The 19,958-nt window shown below is 39.1% G+C and overlaps 2 protein-coding genes and 1 pseudogene across 2 annotated transcripts in view; 1 reads left to right on the top strand and 2 right to left on the bottom strand.

Annotated features, from left to right (window-relative positions):
- Positions 1-19,958, top strand: part of LOC138317611 (kin of IRRE-like protein 1) — a 224,807-nt gene that overhangs the window by 71,232 nt on the left and 133,617 nt on the right. Inside the window, exon 3 of the mRNA XM_069259394.1 lies at positions 6,866-6,997. The gene's annotated coding sequence lies outside the window, so the exon portion shown is untranslated. The remainder of the gene's footprint in view (positions 1-6,865; positions 6,998-19,958) is intronic.
- On the bottom strand, positions 1,866-3,362 carry LOC138319481 (uncharacterized; annotated as a pseudogene).
- Positions 5,663-6,237, bottom strand: LOC138319480 (TRAF3-interacting protein 1-like). Its single transcript, XM_069262636.1, has 2 exons — positions 6,103-6,237; positions 5,663-5,989 (listed from the first exon to the last, which is right to left on the bottom strand). The coding sequence occupies exons 1-2, from the start codon at positions 6,235-6,237 to the stop codon at positions 5,663-5,665; spliced, it is 462 nt and encodes a 153-aa protein (XP_069118737.1).

Below are 19,958 nucleotides of genomic sequence, written 5' to 3'. Positions count from 1 at the left end.
TGATAAATTTGTTAAATGAAAGTTTATTTCTAAAGGCTATTTCTCCTATTTCATTTTATCAATTATTACACATTTCCAGATTTCTGTTTGCTAACCCTCTTCAGTTTATTAGACACCAATCATTTACAAATGTTTGATTGTCAAAAGTAAAATGGGGACCTCAGACATCTATAACCTATTTAAACACCTACAGTCAGATATTCAGACATTTTAGAATACAGTCATATATTTGAAACACTTTACAATACTGTCAGATATGTTTATTAAAAAACATGTTCATTTTATTTTCTCCACATAATATTTGGTTACAGAGTAATTTAGACATCAACAAATGAACTCCAAAGGTATTAGAAATTCCCAGGTGTGAGTCTTTTCCTGCCAGATACCAAGCACTTTTATTGCTAGAAAAAAATCTGATGATAAAACAATGTTATACTGAAGTTTTTGACCATCAGAAACTCTCTTAATTACCATAGTAACACTGTACCTTAACAATCAGACAAAACATATTTAAAACAAAACAAGTATGTTGTACTTAATCTTATCAAAACTTGTAACAACATAAAAACACCTAACAGTCACATCCTGATATGATTTTATTGCTGAGGTTGACATTTTCTTGTATTAGATTTGAAGGTTTTTGTCTGGTTTCACTAAAGGTTTTAGATGTGTGACTTTGGTAGAGGTCAATATGTACTTTGTTGTAGTCCACACCTAGATAATCACACACATTCTGAACACTTTTATGTTGAAATTACCCGTAAAATCGACACATCTGTAATAATTCTGACATAAAGTCCTCAGTAAGGCTATTTGTTCCAAATGCCATTTTTTTGGAAATTTTATTTGATATTTCTTGGGGACCTAAAACTTGAAAGGTCAATCTCTATGATCCTTGTAGAAGTCTATTTTGATTCAGCCCACATATCTGTTACAAACATCACCATTGTCTTTGAAAGTTTCAAATTTGTACTTTCAAACTCCCATCATTAAGACAGTAATTAGTACTTTCTGTTTTTCAGTTACATCAAAAAGTTTCTTGTAGGTTGTTGCAAGGTGGGTTGGTTGTGCCCAAATAGCAGCTCTGACTTGATCTACTCTAGAGGAATTGAAACAATACATCGGCTGGTTACAAAAGGCCCAATCTATAGCTATAGGTAGTAATTAGAGTGTTTGTGGAAGTGAAAGGACTTGCTCTTGGTACGTGGTGCTGATTGACCAAATTTTTGCACTCACCAACGTTTTGTTGTCCAGCCATGATTTTGCTGTGATAGAATCCTTAATTGACCAATCAAATGTGTGATCCAACCACACAAGCCTTTTGTAGATCAACTTTTATTTAAGAAACTAGAATCCTTAAGAAGTTTTAACAATTCTGTTTGTGACACTGGTTTATGATGATTGACTGAAACAGATTAGCATCCCCTCCCATTTTCTGTGTGAGTGGAGAGACTGCTTTCTGTTGATTTAATTTAGGCCTAGTGATGTGATGGGATTTATTTTTATCGTTATCCCATGATAAACGACATATTATTTGCTAATCGTTCTGTTTAGATGAGGGTATCATTTTGTTTGTCTAAACAAAGTGAATTAAGTCTTGTTGTCCTCGACTAGTTATTGATGCAAACTTGAAAATCCTCTTTTTTTTCGAGGATGATTAAGTAATTAAATAACATTACTACAAATTACACATTGTTGATAACTTTTACAGCAGTATGGATTTTCACAAGCACGGTGAATTATATTTAGAAATGTGTTGTTTTCCTTTTGATTAACTCAACAATGATAATTTTGTTAGAAACATTTAATTCTATATCCCTTTCCTTTTTCTCCAAATTTTCTGTGTAAATTTTCTCTTCTGTGCATCAGTTCTTTCTTTTACAAATTTCTGTCTTTTTTCTGTCTCTGTTTTTTTCATTTTCCTTTTTCCTTTCTCTGTTTCTTTACTTTTCCTTTTTTACTCTTTGTTTCTGTCTCTTTATGATGTGCATATATCTTTTTACTTGCTTTTCTTTTCAATCTCTCCTCTTGTTCCCTTTGTTCATTCTTCGTCTTGCTTGTACCTGTTTCTCTTTTAATTAGTTTTTCCTTTTCTATTTCCATCTGTTCATTGCTGGTTGTCCCTGTCTGTCCTCTTCCTCCCTCTGTTTATCTCTGTTTGTCCCTGTCTTTCCTCTTCCTCCTTCTGTTTATCTCTGTTTGTCCCTGTCTTTCCCCTTCCTCCTTCTGTTTATCTCTGTTGTCCCTTCTCTTCTGTTACTCTTTCCTGTCCTCCTCCTTCTGTTTATCTCTGTTCCGTCTTTTCCCTTTCCTTCCTCTTTTCCTTCTTTTTATCTCTGTTTGTCCCTGTCTTTTCCTCTTCCTCCTTCTGTTTATCTCTGTTTGTCCCTGTCTTTCCCTTCCCCTTCTGTTTATCTCTTTGTCCCTGTCTTTCCTCTTCCTCCTTCTGTTTATCTCTGTGTGTCCCTGTCTTTCCTCTTCCTCCTTCTGTTTATCTCTTTGTTCCCTGTCTTTCCCTTCCTCTTCGTTTATCTCTGTTTGTCCCTGTCTTCTTTCCCTTCCCTCCTTCTGTTTATCTCTGTTGTCCCTGTCTTTCCCTTCCTCCTTCTGTTTATCTCTGTTTGTCCCTGTCTTTCCTCTTCCTCCTTCTGTTTATCTCTGTTTGTCCCTGTCTCTCCTCTTCCTCCTTCTGTTTATCTCTGTGTGTCCCTGTCTCTCCTCTTCCTCCTTCTGTTTATCTCTGTTTGTCCCTGTCTTTCCTCTTCCTCCTTCTGTTTATCTCTGTTTGTCCCTGTCTTTCCTCTTCCTCCTCTCTGTTCTGTTTTCTCTGTTTCTCCTCCTGTCTTTCCTCTTCCTCCTTCTGTTTATCTCTGTGTGTCCCTGTCTTTCCTCTTCCTCCTTCTGTTTATCTCTGTGTGTCCCTGTCTTTCCTCTTCCTCCTTCTGTTTATCTCTGTTTGTCCCTGTCTTTCCTCTTCCTCCTTCTGTTTATCTCTGTTTGTCCCTGTCTTTCCTCTTCCTCCTTCTGTTTATTCTGTTTGTCCCTGTCTTCCTCTTCCTCTTCTGTTTCTCTGTGTCCTGTCTTTCCTCTTCTCTTCTGTTTGTCCCTGTCTTCCTCTTCCTCCTTCTGTTTATCTCTGTTTGTCCCTGTCTTTCCTCTTCCTCCTTCTGTTTATCTCTGTTGTCCTTCTTCCTCTTCCTCTCTGTTATCTCTGTTTGTCCCTTCTTCCTCTTCCTCCTTCTGTTTATCTCTGTTGTGTCCTGTCTTTCCTCTTCCTCCTTCTGTTTTCTCTGTTGTCCTGTCTTCCTCTCCTCCTTCTGTTTATCTCTGTTTGTCCCTGTCTTTCCTCTTCCTCCTTCTGTTTATCTCTGTTTGTCCCTGTCTTTCCTCTCTCCTCCCTCTTTTTCCTCTTCTGTTTATCTCTGTGTTTTCCTTCTCTCCTCCTGTCTTCCTCTCTCCTCTGTTTATCTCTGTTTGTCCCTGTCTCTCTCTCTTCCTCCTTCTGTTTATCTCTGTTTGTCCTGTCTTCCTCTTCTCTTTTTTTTGTTGTCCCTGTCTTTCCTCTTCTCCTTCTGTTTATCTCTGTTTGTCCCTGTCTTTCCTCTTCCTCCTTCTGTTTATCTCTGTTTGTCCCTGTCTCTCCTCTTCCTCCTTCTGTTTATCTCTGTTTGTCCCTGTCTCTCCTCTTCCTCCTTCTGTTTATCTCTGTGTGTCCCTGTCTTTCCTCTTCCTCCTTCTGTTTATCTCTGTGTGTCCCTGTCTTTCCTCTTCCTCCTTCTGTTTATCTCTGTGTGTCCCTGTCTTTCCTCTTCCTCCTTCTGTTTATCTCTGTGTGTCCCTGTCTTTCCTCTTCCTCCTTCTGTTTATCTCTGTTTGTCCCTGTCTCTCCTCTTCCTCCTTCTGTTTATCTCTGTTTGTCCCTGTCTTTCCTCTTCCTCCTTCTGTTTATCTCTGTTTGTCCCTGTCTTTCCTCTTCCTCCTTCTGTTTATCTCTGTTTGTCCCTGTCTTTCCTCTTCCTCCTTGTTTATCTCTGTTTGTCCCTGTCTTCCTCTCTCCTCTTTATCTCTGTTTGTCCCTGTCTTTCCTCTTCCTCCTTCTGTTTATCTCTGTTTGTCCCTGTCTTCCTTTCCTCCTCTGTTTATTCTGTTTGTCCTGTCTGTCCTCTCTCTGTTTATTCTGTTTGTCCCTGTCTCCTCTTCCTCCTTCTGTTTTCTCTGTTTGTCCCTGTCTTTCCTCTTCCTCCTTCTGTTTATCTCTGTTTGTCCCTGTCTCTCCTCTTCCTCCTTCTGTTTATCTCTGTTTGTCCCTGTCTTTCCTCTTCCTCCTTCTGTTTATCTCTGTTTGTCCCTGTCTTTCCTCTTCCTCCTTCTGTTTATCTCTGTTTGTCCCTGTCTTTCCTCTTCCTTCTTCTGTTTATCTCTGTTTGTCCCTGTCTTTCCTCTTCCTCCTTCTGTTTATCTCTGTTTGTCCCTGTCTCTCCTCTTCCTCCTTCTGTTTATCTCTGTTTGTCCCTGTCTTTCCTCTTCCTCCTTCTGTTTATCTCTGTTTGTCCCTGTCTTTCCTCTTCCTCCTTCTGTTTATCTCTGTTTGTCCCTGTCTTCCTCTTCTCCTTCCTGTTTGCTGTTTATCTCTGTTTGTCCCTGTCTCTCCTCTTCCTCCTTCTGTTTATCTCTGTTTGTCCCTGTCTTTCCTCTTCCTCCTTCTGTTTATCTCTGTTTGTCCCTGTCTTCCTCTTCCTCCTTCTGTTTATCTCTGTTTGTCCCTGTCTTCCTCTTCCTCCTTCTGTTTATCTCTGTTTGTCCCTGTCTCTCCTCTTCCTCCTTCTGTTTATCTCTGTTTTTCCCTGTCTTCCTCTTCCTCTCTCCTTCTGTTTATCTCTGTTTGTCCCTGTCTTTCCTCTTCCTCCTTCTGTTTATCTCTGTGTGTCCCTGTCTTTCCTCTTCCTCCTTCTGTTTATCTCTGTTTGTCCCTGTCTCTCCTCTTCCTCCTTCTGTTTATCTCTGTTTGTCCTGTCTCTCTTTCCTTCTTTTCCTCTTCTGTTTATCTCTTTTTTTCTGTCTTTCCTCTTCCTCCTTCTGTTTATCTCTGTTTGTCCCTGTCTTTCCTCTTCCTCCTTCTGTTTATCTCTGTTTGTCCCTGTCTTTCCTCTTCCTCCTTCTGTTTATCTCTGTTTGTCCCTGTCTCTCCTCTTCCTCCTTCTGTTTATCTCTGTTTGTCCCTGTCTCTCCTCTTCCTCCTTCTGTTTATCTCTGTTTGTCCCTGTCTCTCCTCTTCCTCCTTCTGTTTATCTCTGTTTGTCCCTGTCTTTCCTCTTCCTCTTCTGTTTCTCTGTTGTCCCTGTTTCTTCCTCCTTCTGTTTATCTCTGTTGTCCCTGTCTTTCCTCTTCCTCCTTCTGTTTATCTCTGTTTGTCCCTGTCTTCCTCTTCCTCCTCTGTTTATCTCTGTTTGTCCCTGTCTTCCTCTTCCTCCTTCTGTTTATCTCTGTTTGTCCCTGTCTTCCTCTTCCTCCTTCTGTTTATCTCTGTTTGTCCCTGTCTCTCCTCTTCCTCCTTCTGTTTATCTCTGTTTGTCCCTGTCTCTCCTCTTCCTCCTTCTGTTTATCTCTGTTTGTCCCTTCCTTTCCTCTTCTCTGTTGTCCTCTTTCCTCTTCCTCCTTCTGTTTATCTCTGTTTGTCCCTGTCTTCCTCTTCCTCCTTCTGTTTATCTCTGTGTCCCTGTCCCTGTTCCTCTTCCTCCTTCTGTTTATCTCTGTTTGTCCCTGTCTCCTCTTCCTCCTTCTGTTTCTCTGTTTTCCCTGTCTCCTCTTCCTCTCTGTTTTCTTTGTCCTTCTCTCTCTTATCTGTTTGTCCCTGTCTCTCCTCTTCCTCCTTCTGTTTATCTCTGTTTGTCCCTGTCTCTCCTCTTCCTCCTCTGTTTTGTCCCTGTCTCTCCTCTTCTTCCTTCTGTTTATCTTTGTTTGTCCTTTTCCTTATCCTATCCCTTGATCTCTATACTGATTCTTGCTGTAATAAAATGTCACAAACAGTGTGTTGTTTTTCCCTTTCTCTCATCTTTAATTCCTTCTCTGCAAATCTCTATTTGTCCTTCAACTTATCCTCACACCTAGTCCTTTAGTCCTTAAACTGCAGAGTCTGTTGTCTGTCCATTTCTTTATACTTCTCCTTTCTGTCAATCCCAATTCATCTCTTTCTTTCTCTTTCTTCCATCTCCCTTCTTCTTCCTTCTGTTCATCCATGTTTGTTCTTACCCCTCCTTCCTCCCTCTGTCCATCCCTGTCTATCCTGTCTATTTTTTCCAAACTCTGTTCATCTATGTTTGTCCCTATCCTTCTCCTTTCTCCCTCTGTCTATCTCTGTCTGTCTCTTTCTTCTTTTTCACATCTTTTGTTCGTTTCTGTTTGTCCCTATCTTCTCCTTTCTCCCTCTGTCTATCTCTGTCTGTCTTTTCTTCTTTTTCACATCTTTTGTTCGTTTCTTTTTCCCTATCTCTTTTCTTCTTTTTCACATCTTTTGTTCGTTTCTGTTTTTCCCTATCCCACTCCTTCCTCTCTCTGTCTATCACTGTCTGTCTCTTTCTCCTTTTTTCCATCTTCTGTTCGTTTCTATTTGTTCTCATTCTTCTCTTTCCTCCCTCTGTCTATCTCTGTCTGTCTCTTTCTCCTTTTTCTTCTTCTGTTCATTTCTGTTTGTTTCTATCCCTCTCCTTCCTCCCTTTGTCCATCCATGTCCCTTCCTTTTCCAATCCTATCTAGCCGTTACACTGCAGCCTGAGAACTCCTATAGCACACCAGAGATTTATTGATGATATAAGTCACTGCCATCTAAACCTTGCGTTAACTTCTAATTTGTGTTTCATTTAAACAGCAGCCAGAAGACATTGCATCCTTCCCCAGGGAAAAGTCTGGCATGTGTTGAATGAGAAAAAATCAGTTTCCTAGAGAAAAAAATGGGCTATCGGAGAAAACACCAGGGAGTGGATTGGTAGACAGTGTAAAGGTAATTTAAACTTTTTCTAACATACAGACTTTTGTAGTAATTCAGATTGAGAGGACAAACCATTGTCTTTACTTGTGGTGTACTATGTCAGTAATTATATGAACATTAATGAGATCTACACTCTCAGTCTATACCAGTGCTGTGGGGTTCTTATTAGGGATTGATCTAAAGTATCTAGTTCACACTCCGGAAAAACAATGTTTGCGTATATTTATGCATTTAAATTTCACCGGCGAGTTTTGCTTGTTAACTCTTACCTTCAGGCTTTTGAGAGGGGATGAGGAAATTAATTTGGAACAGTAAGACTGCAAGGCTTTATGTATTAATATCGTGTCAACTCCTTCTGCACCTGTGAACATTCTAAATATACTGAGAGGCTTCCATTAAAGTATTCGGTCATAGTAAATATTCAAAAAAGGAAAAAATCACACTGATAATCAGGGTTTATTTCTAGGCAGGTTATAGATTAGCAGGAAAGTAATTAAGTACAGTGAAACACCAACAACTTGAACAACAGGGGTCAGATCAATAATTCGAGGAACAACAGGGGTCAGATCAGTAGTTCGAGGAACATCAGGGGTCAGATCAATAGATCGATGAATTCAGGGTATTCGACTTATCCGAAGTTGGTCAAGATCTTCATCGACAGTCAAAATGTTAGATCTCAAATTATGACAAACTATGCATGTCAATTACATTTTAATTACTGTGATTTTGAGCATTTTGAATTTGATGAAAGTGGTTTTTGATAAAAATTTCAAGTTGAAAATATGTGTTACATAAAGGTGGGTGTTTGAAAATTTCTCAATTGCTGAACACCTGTTATATGAATACATGGTTGTATTTGATAAAATGGGGATATCTTTCTATTTGAGGAATAAGGGGTATTTGAAGAATAGCTGTTGGAGCTATCTAAGGTTTTGTTACATGACATACATATATAGGGACACAGTCGGGACCAGTTTGAGGAGTGGGGGCTATTCGAGAAATCAGGGTTCAAGTAAGAGGGGTTTTACTCTGTGCGTTCCCAGTTTGTGGATTCGTAACCAGTTGCACTAAAGTGATACGGCACCGCCAAATGGAACGCATTTGGGTTTTTCTATGATGGCGGCACCCATATGAAAGATACGCTTTGAATATGAAAGCTAAGTAATTTCGGTGTTAACAATGAAATGGATATAAAGATAATACCTAAATAGTTTCGACATACATTGAAATAAACAAACCATGTAATTTTATCGAGTATAAATAGGCTCTGCCTTGTTTTCAACAAAGAAAACATTCCGGTGACAAATGAAGAATTTCGGGTCCGCCATCTTGGATGCAAGTGGTACGCTTCTGAAAACGAACCACTTGTACCGGTTCGGTTCGGCTGGTACAGCGTGTTCCATTACAGATACAGCGGGTTCGTACCAGTTGTATCTGCAAGTGGAAGGCACGGTGTGTAATTAAAAAATAACCATTTATATATTATTTGCGTTATTTTTTACTAAGGATATTTGATTTTACAAAAGTGTTTGAATTAATGTCTGATCGCCGCAACCACATGAATTTTAACTATAGAAAATGACACACAAGGATAGATAAATCTTAAGAACTGGGATTAGACCATATTTCTGGGTTCAAAGGTCAAGGCCAATGTTACTGATTCAAGTACAATGACTCTTGTTTAGTTTTTCACAGAAGATATGTCAAGGTCACCCTTTCTATTAATAGAACTGTTTTTACACTCATCCTTGTGTTACAGCTGAAAGTTTGACATATATATGATATGTTATAGATATATCATTATACAGCCTCTATATATATATATGTTACAGATATGTGATACAGTGATATACTGCCTCAAAGTTGAAGGTCAATGTTACTATTTATAGAATTCACTTTATTTTAATGAATATAAAGGTGTTTTCCTGTGTGTGAGTAAGATAGTGTGACTTTAACTTCCGACATATTTATTGAGACATGTCAATATTACAAATAGACAAAAACTAGCTGGATAGCATATTTAATATTTGAAAATGAATCAAGCGCTTGTCTTAGAATGTCTTTGGTGTATAGACTGCGTGTCTCCCACATGAAGCAAAGACAGATATATAGATCTTATTAGAAGATAAAAAAAAGGAAATTCTAATTTTTACAACCCTAATAGGGTACTTATAATAACGGTTCGGTTTGGGGCCTAATGAGCTTAAGGAAATGGAATCGCCTTATCAAATATTGATGGGCTGTCAGCCTGCTAACATGTGAAAGGCACATCTATCATGGTTACCGCGGCAATATGTACATTTCTTATGAATACTTTGTTCCTGACAAAATCCCCTTTACCATGCTATACTTCCTATAGGTAAAAATAAATCTTTATGGTATTGTTTCCTAGCCTTAATTCATTTTAAGGTTGGTGCTTGCAATATTTTGTATTTTAAGAAAATTATTTTTTAAGTGATGTTTAGTTTATGAAATTATAAAAGCGAAATTGAAGAAGAAAATTATAAAAAAACAATTGAAGATGATGATTAAAGCTTTATGTTATATATATACTTGACCAGATAAGACAAATTAAGTCGTTTTTTATGCTTCAGTCTTTAGTCGTGTAAGTTACATTACAGCTAAAGGAGTAAATGAGTTAAAAAATATTTTGACATGTCACTTATGCAATATCAGAAAACTATTAAAGTTAGCCCATTAATTAGAACAATCTACAGGTACAAACAGAGATTCCTGTTAGAATCAGCCCTGAGAACCTGAATGCTGCTCATGTTCAGTGAGATCAGGATAGTCCCATCGTTTTTATCTGTCTCTGTGTTTTTATTGCTCTGACAACACACCGGTTTTCTGTGGGATTTGTCAAAGCAATATGGTGGATTTCCACTGGTATTGTGTGTCATCAAACATCATCATGATTTTGTCTGAACGAGTCTGACATATGTCGCCCGCCACAAAAAACTTGCCAGATCTTTTCCTTGGAGACATAATGACAGAGCCAATTAGATCAAGTCGCCCCGCTTACCCGAGTGAATTTCATCACTCCCAAAAGAGAAATCTCTCATTTCTAACACTAGACATGTTGCTCGGTTACTGTTCATATAAAATCTATCCCCTGGTGGCCGTTTTATTAACTATTACGAGATGACATCATTCAGCCTTGTCTTAATTCTTGGATTAGCCACTGATTGATTTGTCTGAGTAAATAAATGTTTATCTAAACAGAGACTTCACGATAGTATTACTGAAGAATATATGTACAGTGATGATATGAAAGTTACAACAAGCAATGTAATTGAATCACTTTGTCACTTTTACCTCGGAGTAAATGTATAAAAATGAATATCAATACATTAATTCCTTTAGTCCAGTTACCTTAAAGACCCTTATCTAATTCATTGACTGCCATTCTGATGTTCAGCATTTCTTTTCCATTTTCTTTTACTCGAGAGATCAGTTGGTCAATTTTATTTGAACTGAATTTAACATCGGTCTATTGGAAGACGATAGATAACTTTGGTGTAATGGTGATTTTCAGGGGATATAACTTTGGTCTAATGGTCATTTTAAGGGGAGTTTCAGGGAAGATAACTTTGGTCTAATGGTCATTTGCAGGGGAGATAAGCATGGTCTAATGGTCATTTATAGGGGAAAGAACTTTGGTCTATTGGTCATTTTCAGGGGGGGTAAGTTCGGTTTAATGGTCATTTTCAAGTGAGATAACTTTAGTCTAATGGCCACTTAAGGGGAAATAACTGTGGTCTATTGATTATTTTCAGGGGAGATAACTTTAGTCTAATGGTCATTTTTAGGGGAGAAAACTTTGGTATATTGGTCATTTTCAAGGGAGATAACTTCGGTCTATTTGTCATTTTTAGGGGAGATAATTTTGGTCTTTTGGTCATTTTTGGGGCAGATAATTTTTCACATATGATTGTACATTACAATCCATAATAAGAGGTGAGAACATATTAAGAGGGTACAAGGTAATGTCTACTTTTGTTAGTTTTCATATATTTATGAATTGATTAGTATGTAAAAAGATAGGATGTTTGTTCAAATTTGTATTATCTATGAGAATTATCCTACACAGAATCTTGATATTAAACAAGAAAATTGTAACTCATTTCATCATGATCTGTTCCAACCGTATAGTTGTCTGAACAAGACAGAATTGCAAAAAAAAGAAAAAAATGTTCCATGTCATGTGACGTTTGACAGGTATAATGTAAATATCGATACATCTCCAAAATGGCCAGCTTTCATCTGTCACAATGTTAGTTTTATGTTCCATGCTATTACATCAGTGAGGCTAACCTGGCGACCCAGTGTGTCATTTACATTAATATATTAGCATGGTTTTCTGGTCGAATGTTCCGAGATGACAAGTCCATCTTGGTACCATGCTTTGTTCTGTTATCGCCTGATGAATTAAAGATCACACATATTTACTCTCCGACAAATTGGATTCTTTTTTATTGATGAGTTTGAACGTCACTTTAACGGAATTGAATCATGATTCATTCAGGTCATTCTGCTTCTGCATTGGCTTGATGCACCTGTGTTTACTCAACCATGGCTCATTAAACAATTGTTACGCTTCATCAACATGTACAATCTGGGATCTTACAGTTTCATTTGGAATTCTTCCATTTGATTGGTTGATATGCAACATCAGACGAAATACTCAGAGACAGAAAAAAAAAGTAATACACAATGCTTACATCATTAAAAAATTAAGTAGGGTTCTTGGAAACATTAACACCCTTTGATGATATTGGACTGAACCAAAGTCATTAAAAATGTACAACCTAAAACACTGGAAAGGGGAACCAGGTTCATATCAATTTGTGGTGTACAACTTCTGATCTCATTGCTCGAACTCTCCAAAGATTACATTATATGATTGGTCGATATTTTGTACGATGTCAAGTGCTGATTGGCTTAGCATGTATGTATCACTAAGACACAATCGTTGTTTTAATGGAGAGAGAGGAAAAATCCTCTAAAATCTACAAAGTGTGGAGGCATAAATAAAATATGTCTGCTTCGCTTTAAAGCTTTGAAAATTATATTCTAGAATCTCTAGAGACTGCTTAGAGTAAAAACGTAGCAGTAACTTAGATCAAATATGGATGAATTGGATAGATTCTTTGGGTGATATGCGATTATTTTCTGATAAATTTCTGCTTTTGGATGTAGTAGAACATATTCTCTTGTGACCAGGGTGGGTGATGGGGGAAAGAAATCTCCAAATCAGGTTAAGAGCTCCATTTTGTTGAGTGTTGCAGACTTGATGTGGGTATGGATAAAGCTTCCAATAGATGTACATCTTGTGTATAGAATCGGTGAGGTGTTCTCGTACAAAATGTTATAAAGACCGATGGGTTGGGGTTAGATTTCGGATTATTTATGAGATTCCTAGATTTAATGGGATAGAAGTGGAATCTGTACTATAACCAGGCAAAGTTTTAAACAAATATAGAGTAGAAAGGTTCAATTTAAGATACATTTTATTTCATGACTTTTACAAGGAAGCTTTTATTTGTTGATGTAATGATTTACTGCTTACAAAAAAGGCACATTCATTAATGCAAAGTGGAATCTATCAAGATTGAGCGAAGAAAACACATCTGTCTTTGGTTTTAGGTCTGTGATTTTAACTCCGGGTGTCATAATACAATATCTAGCTTACACAAAGAGAAAAGTGCTACTATATTTTCAAAATCATAAATCTTATTATGCTCTCCTCATATGACCTTGGGTATCGGAGACACCAATGTGGTCTCTTTAGACAGGTTTGAGTATGGCTGGTGGTCTCTAGACAGGTTTGTGTATGGCTGGTGGTCTCTCTAGACAGGTTTGTGTATGGCTGGAGGTCTCTTTTGTAGACAGGTTTTTGTATGGCTGGTGGTCTCTTTAGACAGGTTTGTGTATGGCTGGTGGTCTCTCTAGACAGGTTTGTGTATGATTGTTGGTCTTTTTAGACAGGTTAGTGTGGTAGTTATATAATGACGTTGAGAGAGGCACTCTGATTCACTGATTGGATAAATAGTGTATTCAGGATGTAGATTTAATTGTTGTGGATTTATTCACAGAGGTACCCTGTGTGACTGATGATTCGGAACATAACAAGGCTGGAGTGTCGTGATGAATAATTCGCCTTTGATGAACACCTCATTATATTGGTGATAACAAAATGTCTCTGCTTTGTTCATATCCTGTGTTTCCTGTACAGGTCTCCTTAACATAAGGATCAATTTAGCACTGAATGTAATATAGCATAGTGAAGGTTCTACACACAATACTTCATCATCAATTACATTTATAAAATGTGTTATTGTACTAGGTATTAAATGATATAGGATTAATACATCATACCTAGACTGTAATATACATCTGTCTATAACTAAAGGCATGTGTATATTACAGTCCAGGTATGAAGCTTAGTTCTATATTATTGTTAGACCTAGTTGAAATTTTTCGAAATCATTGCCAATCGATTTGAACCATTTGACCCCTACATGACACAGTGCCACCTGTCCACTTCATGCCACAGTGCCACCTGACCACTATATGCCACAGTGCCTACTGACCACTTCAAGCCACATTGCTACGGACCACACCATTCAACTGTGCCACCTGTCCACTCGATGCTACAGTGCCACCTTTCACTCCATGCCATAGTGCCATCTGACCACTACAGGCCACATTACCACCGACTGCTCCATGCCACACTGCCACCCAACCACTCCATGCCACTGTGCCACCTGTTCACCCCATGTTCAGTGCCACCCAACCAATCCATGCCACTGTGCCATCTGACCACTTCATGTCATTGTGCCACACAGTGCCATTCCACAGTGCCACCTGTCCACTCTATGCCACAGTGCCATGTGACCACTCCATGCTAAGTGCCACCCAACCACTCCATGACACAGTACTATCTGTGTAATCAATGCCATAGTGCCACTTGTTCGCTCCATGTCATAGTGCCATCTGTCCACTCAATGCCAGTGCCACCTGACCACTACATGCCACAGTGCTACCAACCACTCTATGCCACAGTGCCAACTAACCACTCCATACCACAATGCCACATGACCACTTCATGCCACAGTGCCACCTGACCACTACATGCCACAGTGCCTTCCGACCACTTCAAGCCACATTGCCACCGACCACTCCATGCAACTGTGCCACCGGTCCACTCGATGTCACAGCGCCACCTTTCACTCCATGCCATAGTGCCATCTGACCACTACAGGCCACACTACCACCGACTGCTCCATGCCACACTGCCACCCAACCAATCCATGCCACTGTGCCATCTGACCACTTCATGTCATTGTGCCACCAACCACTCTATTCCACAGTGCCACCTGTCCACTCTATTCCACAGTGCCATGTGACCACTTCATGCCACAGTGCCACCCAACCATTCCATGCCACAGTACTATCTGTCCAATCAATGCCATAGTGCCACCTGTTCACTCCATGCCATAGTGCCATCTGTCCACTCCATGCCAGTGCCACCTGACCACTATATGCCACAGTGCCACCTGACCACTCTATGCCACAGTGCCACCTAACCACTCTATACCACAGTGCCACCTGACCACTTCATGCCACAGTGCCACCTGACCACTACATGCCACAGTGCCTTCCAACCACTTCAAGCCACATTGCCACTGACCACTTCAAGCCACATTGCCACCAACCACACCATGCAACTGTGCCACTGGTCCACTCGATGTCACAGTGCCACCTTTCACTCAATGCCATAGTGCCATCTGACCACTACATGCCACACTACCACCGACCGCTCCATGCCACACTGCCACCCAACCACACCATGCCACTGTGCCACCTATTCACCCCATGCTCAGTGCCACCCAACCAATCCATGCAACTGTGCCACCCGACCACTTCATGTCATTGTGCCACCAACCACTCTATTCCACAGTGCCACCTGTCCACACTTTGCCACAGTGCCATGTGACCACTCCATGCCACAGTGCCACCCAACCACTCCATGCCACAGTACCATCTGTCCAATCAATGCCATAGTGCCACCTGTTCACTCTATGCCATAGCGCCACCTGTCCACTTCATGCCAGTGCCACCTGACCACTACATACCACAGTGCCACCGACCACTTTATGCCACAGTGCCATCTAACCACTCCATACCACAGTGCCACCAGACCACTTCATGCGATTGTGCCACCTGACCACTCCGACCCACAATGCCACAGTGCCACACAACCATTAAATGCCACAGTGCCACCCCACCACTCCTTGCCACAGTGTCATCTGTCCAATTCATGCCATAGTGTCATCTGTCCACTCCATGCCAGTGCCACCTGACCACTACATGCCACAGTGCTAACAACCAATACATGCCACAGTGCCACCTGACACTACATGCCATAGTGCCACCTGACAACTACATGCCACAGTGCCACCTGACAACTACATGCCACAGTTCCACTGACCAATCCATGCCACAGTGCCACCTGACAACTACATGCCACAGTGATTCCGACCATCTTCATACTAAATGATCTAAAGACCACAAGTATTTCAACGTACTTGTGGTGTTTAGTCAGTATGATCCTGAGCTGTGCTTTATACATCAGTACAGATAATAATGATACACTCCAAATTATACTTGCGACCTCACGGAACAAGACAAAAAATCAATGTTTAATTACCAAAATTTATCGCCCTAATTAAATAATTAATATGTGTTTTCTACAATAGGATAAGCCATGTCTATTTACTGAGATGAATTATCAGCACGCTTGACTGAATCAGTACATAGAACTGCCTGTGTACAGCGTAAATCATCGTAAATCGTTGTATCAGACATGAATAGTGTATCCTAGAGTTCATGTAATCGGTATCGGTCAGGTGTATTACTGGAAGAGAATCAATTTCATTTATGTCACACAAAATGATTCATTTTCCTTCCTAAGAGTTCTCAGACAACATTTATTTAATTTCTAAAAAAAAAATCCATCTTTAATTTCCAAAACCATTAATTTATATAACCTTATATCATTTATTTACATTCTAATGCTCTCTTCTTTTGTTTAAATCAATGGAATGACAGAATGTGTTAGTGTCGCTACAATGACATTGATTATATTCCTAGTCTCATTCATAACAAATCCAATTTAATTACAAATATCACAGATTTTATATCACAATGTCTATCTTAATCTTTTAACAAGTAAAATCAATCTTTATCTTCAGAATTATCATCTGAAAGTCTTGACACGCCTGATATAAAACAGAAAATGTTTAAGTAAACATGTTTGCTTCAGTGAACCAGTTGAAGCTTCACTCAGGTTCTGAGTTTGTTGCTACATGCTTGTCAAATTTAAGATGATTTTAGTGAAGTTCAATTGGTTTTTGGCTTCTGACAAAATTAATATGTAATTACGCGGAGATATGAATCGCTTGTGGATTGTGGAGTTGTCGGGGCGTCTGCGTGGTTTCATCTGTGTAACACCGAAAATAATTTGTGGGCATCGGATATCACTTGTTACATAACGCTGACGATGGTGTCTTCCAAACATTCTGCTGATTCAGATGACAAGCAATCTAATTGAATGTGAACATACTATTGATAAAAGAGTTTCTCTGACATGGATGATGCTCAATCAGAATTTAATCAAGCAATTATTAAATTATAGAAATTAATTATTGATTTTGTCGTAGTTGTTGCTGTGTACTTTGCTAGTGGATGCTGTATATAGCTGCCTGTTGACCTGGGAGTGACCGTAGGGCAGAATCTGATATCCAGGAATTACAATGTTTGTCAAAAGAATATCCTGGTGGAAGGAGAAGTTGGTAAATGGCTCTGATGTCTGGGATCTCACAAAGTCAATATAGTCACCAGGTCGAGTCAAATATCAAGATCTAGAGGAAACTGTGTATCAATTATAGATGTGTAGCATACCCATTTGCAACAAGGTCATAGGTTATAAGGTGAAAGGTCAAGGTCAAGCTGTTGTATTATTAAAGGTGAAGAATGATCAGGTATACCAGATTTGGAGCTTGATAACCGTTAAGGTTGTTATAGACTTGCTCCATGATAAGATTAAATTGTAAATATAAATTGGATTTATCAACAATCTGAAAAGCTTGCCTGTGCAATGTCCCTAAAACTTCGTGATGAATGGTTAGCTTTTTAAATATAAATCAGTTTCATTATCATTGCTTTATTTCCCCTCAATCTAATCATTTGTATCAATGTATTTTCCTGAAATCTAACAGTTTCATTATCGTTGCATTTCCCAATGTTACCAAACTGCACTATACAATCCAGATATACATCAACGTAAATTTGATTGTGAGGAGGGAAGATAATGGGGCCGTACTTTTAGGTGTCCTAGGGCTCCCATACTGTTCTGGGCTGTTTATCATGACAACACAAAATCCTGTTGCACTGGGGATTCCTCGGAGCCAGTTCATCGGTCACAACTTTTTGGTCCATGTAGGACAGAGAATTGATCATGCTGACCACAGCATGGTATGTCGTGCTGTTTGCTTGATTCATTCACCAAAAATCAATCTGAAAGTTTTGTACTTTTACGAGAAAATCACACAAACTAAAGTTCACCAACAGAAACTAGATGTTTGTCACTATGGTAACCAATCTATCACTGTGTGGCCACATCAGTATCTGTTTAAATTGAATTCAGTAACCTATGTGGCCACCTCTGTGTCAGTAGAATTCAGTTCCCTTTGTGGCCACATCTGTATCAGTAGAATTCAGTATTCCGTGTGGCTACATCTGTATCAATAAAATTCAGTATCCTGTGTGGCCACATCTGTATCAATAGAATTCAGTATCCAGTGTGTCCACATCTGTATCAATAGAATTCAGTACCCTGTGTGACCACCTCTATATGAAATAAAATTCAGTACCCTGTGTGGCCCCTCTATATAAAATAGAACTTTATGATTCAGTATCCTGTGTGTCCACATCTGTATCAGTAGAATTCAGTACCCTGTGTGGCCACCTCTGTATCAATAGAATTAAGTATTCAGTGTGTCCACATCTGTATCAGTATAATTCAGTATCCTGTGTGGCCACATCTGTATAAATTGAATTCAATATCCTGTGTGGCCACATCTGTATCAGTAGAATTCAGTACCCTGTGTGGCCACATCAGTATCAAAAGAATTAAGTATCCAGTGTGTCCACATCTGTATCAGTATAATTCAGTACCCTGTGTGGCCACATCTGTATCAGTTGAATTCAATATCCTGTGTGGCCACCTCTGTATCTTTAGAATTTTGTACCCTGTGTGGCCACCTCTGTATCAGTAGAATTCAGTACCCTGTGTGGCCACATCTGTATCAGTAGAATTCAGTATCCTGTGTGGCCACCTCTGTATCTTTAGAATTCAGTACCCTGTGTGGCCACATCTGTGACAATACTCTGTGTGGCCACCTCTGTATCAAGATAATTCAGTAACCTGTGTGGAATCGAGTATTTTGTGGATTAAAGTCAAGCAGTCAAGAGGTTAAAAGTCAATCATTGGAACAAGATGTAATTGTAATCAGTTTCAAAAGTTCAAAAGTCAATGGGTCAAGTGTCAAAAAGTCGAGAAATCAAAAGATTAATCTGTCAAAAGGTCATGGGTCATGGAACTTAATGTTTCAAATATAAACTGTTGTACTAACTTATTTTTTATGAAGATGGTTGTCCTCGAAACAACAGAACTTTCAAATGTTAAGTGTTAGACGATAGAAATGCCAGCAGAGCCATTGTGAGAGTAGCGAAGAAAAAGACAATATTTGAAATGTCAGAATCTTCATGAAATAAATTTAAAGGTCAGTAAGTTTGAGACAGGACCTTGGTGAAGGGTGGCCTCGAGGGTATTGGTACCAGGTTTGTCAAGGCCCTCACAGACGGAGGGTCGGTAGAGAGAACTGGAGCAGGTATAGAAATAAACATATTTTGAAATTGCATAACACAACATAAATGTTATAATCAGAATTTTATGATAGTTAACAAATGAAGAGACTTTAAGATATGATTTATTTTAAGAGTTTGAAGTCTAGATGTATCAGGATTGTTAAGGATGGTACAGTGACTGGGATACCATCTCCTTATAAGGGTTTAATATCTATTTTTATAAGGCGCCTGTTAAAGTTACCATGCACTCTCAGTAACTAGGAAATTATACCTCCTCTCATTCATCTTGTCTCTGATTGGCTGTGATTAGCGGAGGAACTGTTGCCGTGGGGACCTGATCAATGGTCACAATGGAGGCTAATTCATCATGATCAAGTTTAGAAGACACTACTTTTTTACCTATTTATTCAAACAAAGTCTCCTGTTGGCAGGAATTTTAGAAGTTTGGCACCGCTGGAATCTGCCCTTGTTAGAGCATGTACGTCCTTTTGAACATGGAGATCCACCAAGCTGGTGCTAATTTAAGTCGCCACGGTTACAGGAAACAACTCTATTTCTCTGTTCTTGTGTCTGATTTAATTGGTGTAGAAAATCCATATGATTTCAGTTTAATGATATAAAGATGTAAGTTTTTATACATTGACCTATACCAGTAACAATGTCATGATTCTCAGGTTATTTATAAACTTGTAACCAGGACAAACCATTAAGTAAAGTGATAAAAACAACAACTCTTGTGATTTGAAGTCAGTTTTGGACGAGCTTCAATTAGTTAATTGTATAAGCCAGTGTTGATCAGAATGGTGCGAGGTTTGCTTAGTCGGCACGATTATAATCTGAGATGGTGTTAATGGGGAAAAGAACATTACAATAATAAGATATCTCAGAAATAATGGAGTTTGGAATTCAACACAGAAATATATCCAAGATGTCCAGGCCATGTACTGACCTGTTTCGCATGATAACAGTTTTGTCCTCTGCTCTATTTTGTCCTCTGACCTGTTTGTTCCCTGACTTGTTTGTCCCCTGACCTGTTTGT

This window comes from Argopecten irradians, chromosome 3 (genome assembly GCF_041381155.1).
Source record: "Argopecten irradians isolate NY chromosome 3, Ai_NY, whole genome shotgun sequence".
NCBI lineage: Eukaryota > Metazoa > Mollusca > Bivalvia > Pectinida > Pectinidae > Argopecten > Argopecten irradians.
The sequence above is the reverse complement of the archived record's forward strand: the minus strand, read 5'-3'. Positions and strand labels throughout refer to the sequence as shown.

Bases quoted from the DNA above. Each gene is read 5' to 3' on its own strand.
- LOC138319480 (XM_069262636.1), bottom strand. From the start codon at position 6,237: ATGGATGAACAGAAGGAAGAAGAAGGGAGATGGAAGAAAGAGAAAGAA. The intron at 5,990-6,102 runs GTGAGGATAAGT...GAATCAGTATAG, and splicing joins TAAGGACTAAAGGACTAGGT to AGATCAAGGGATAGGATAAG.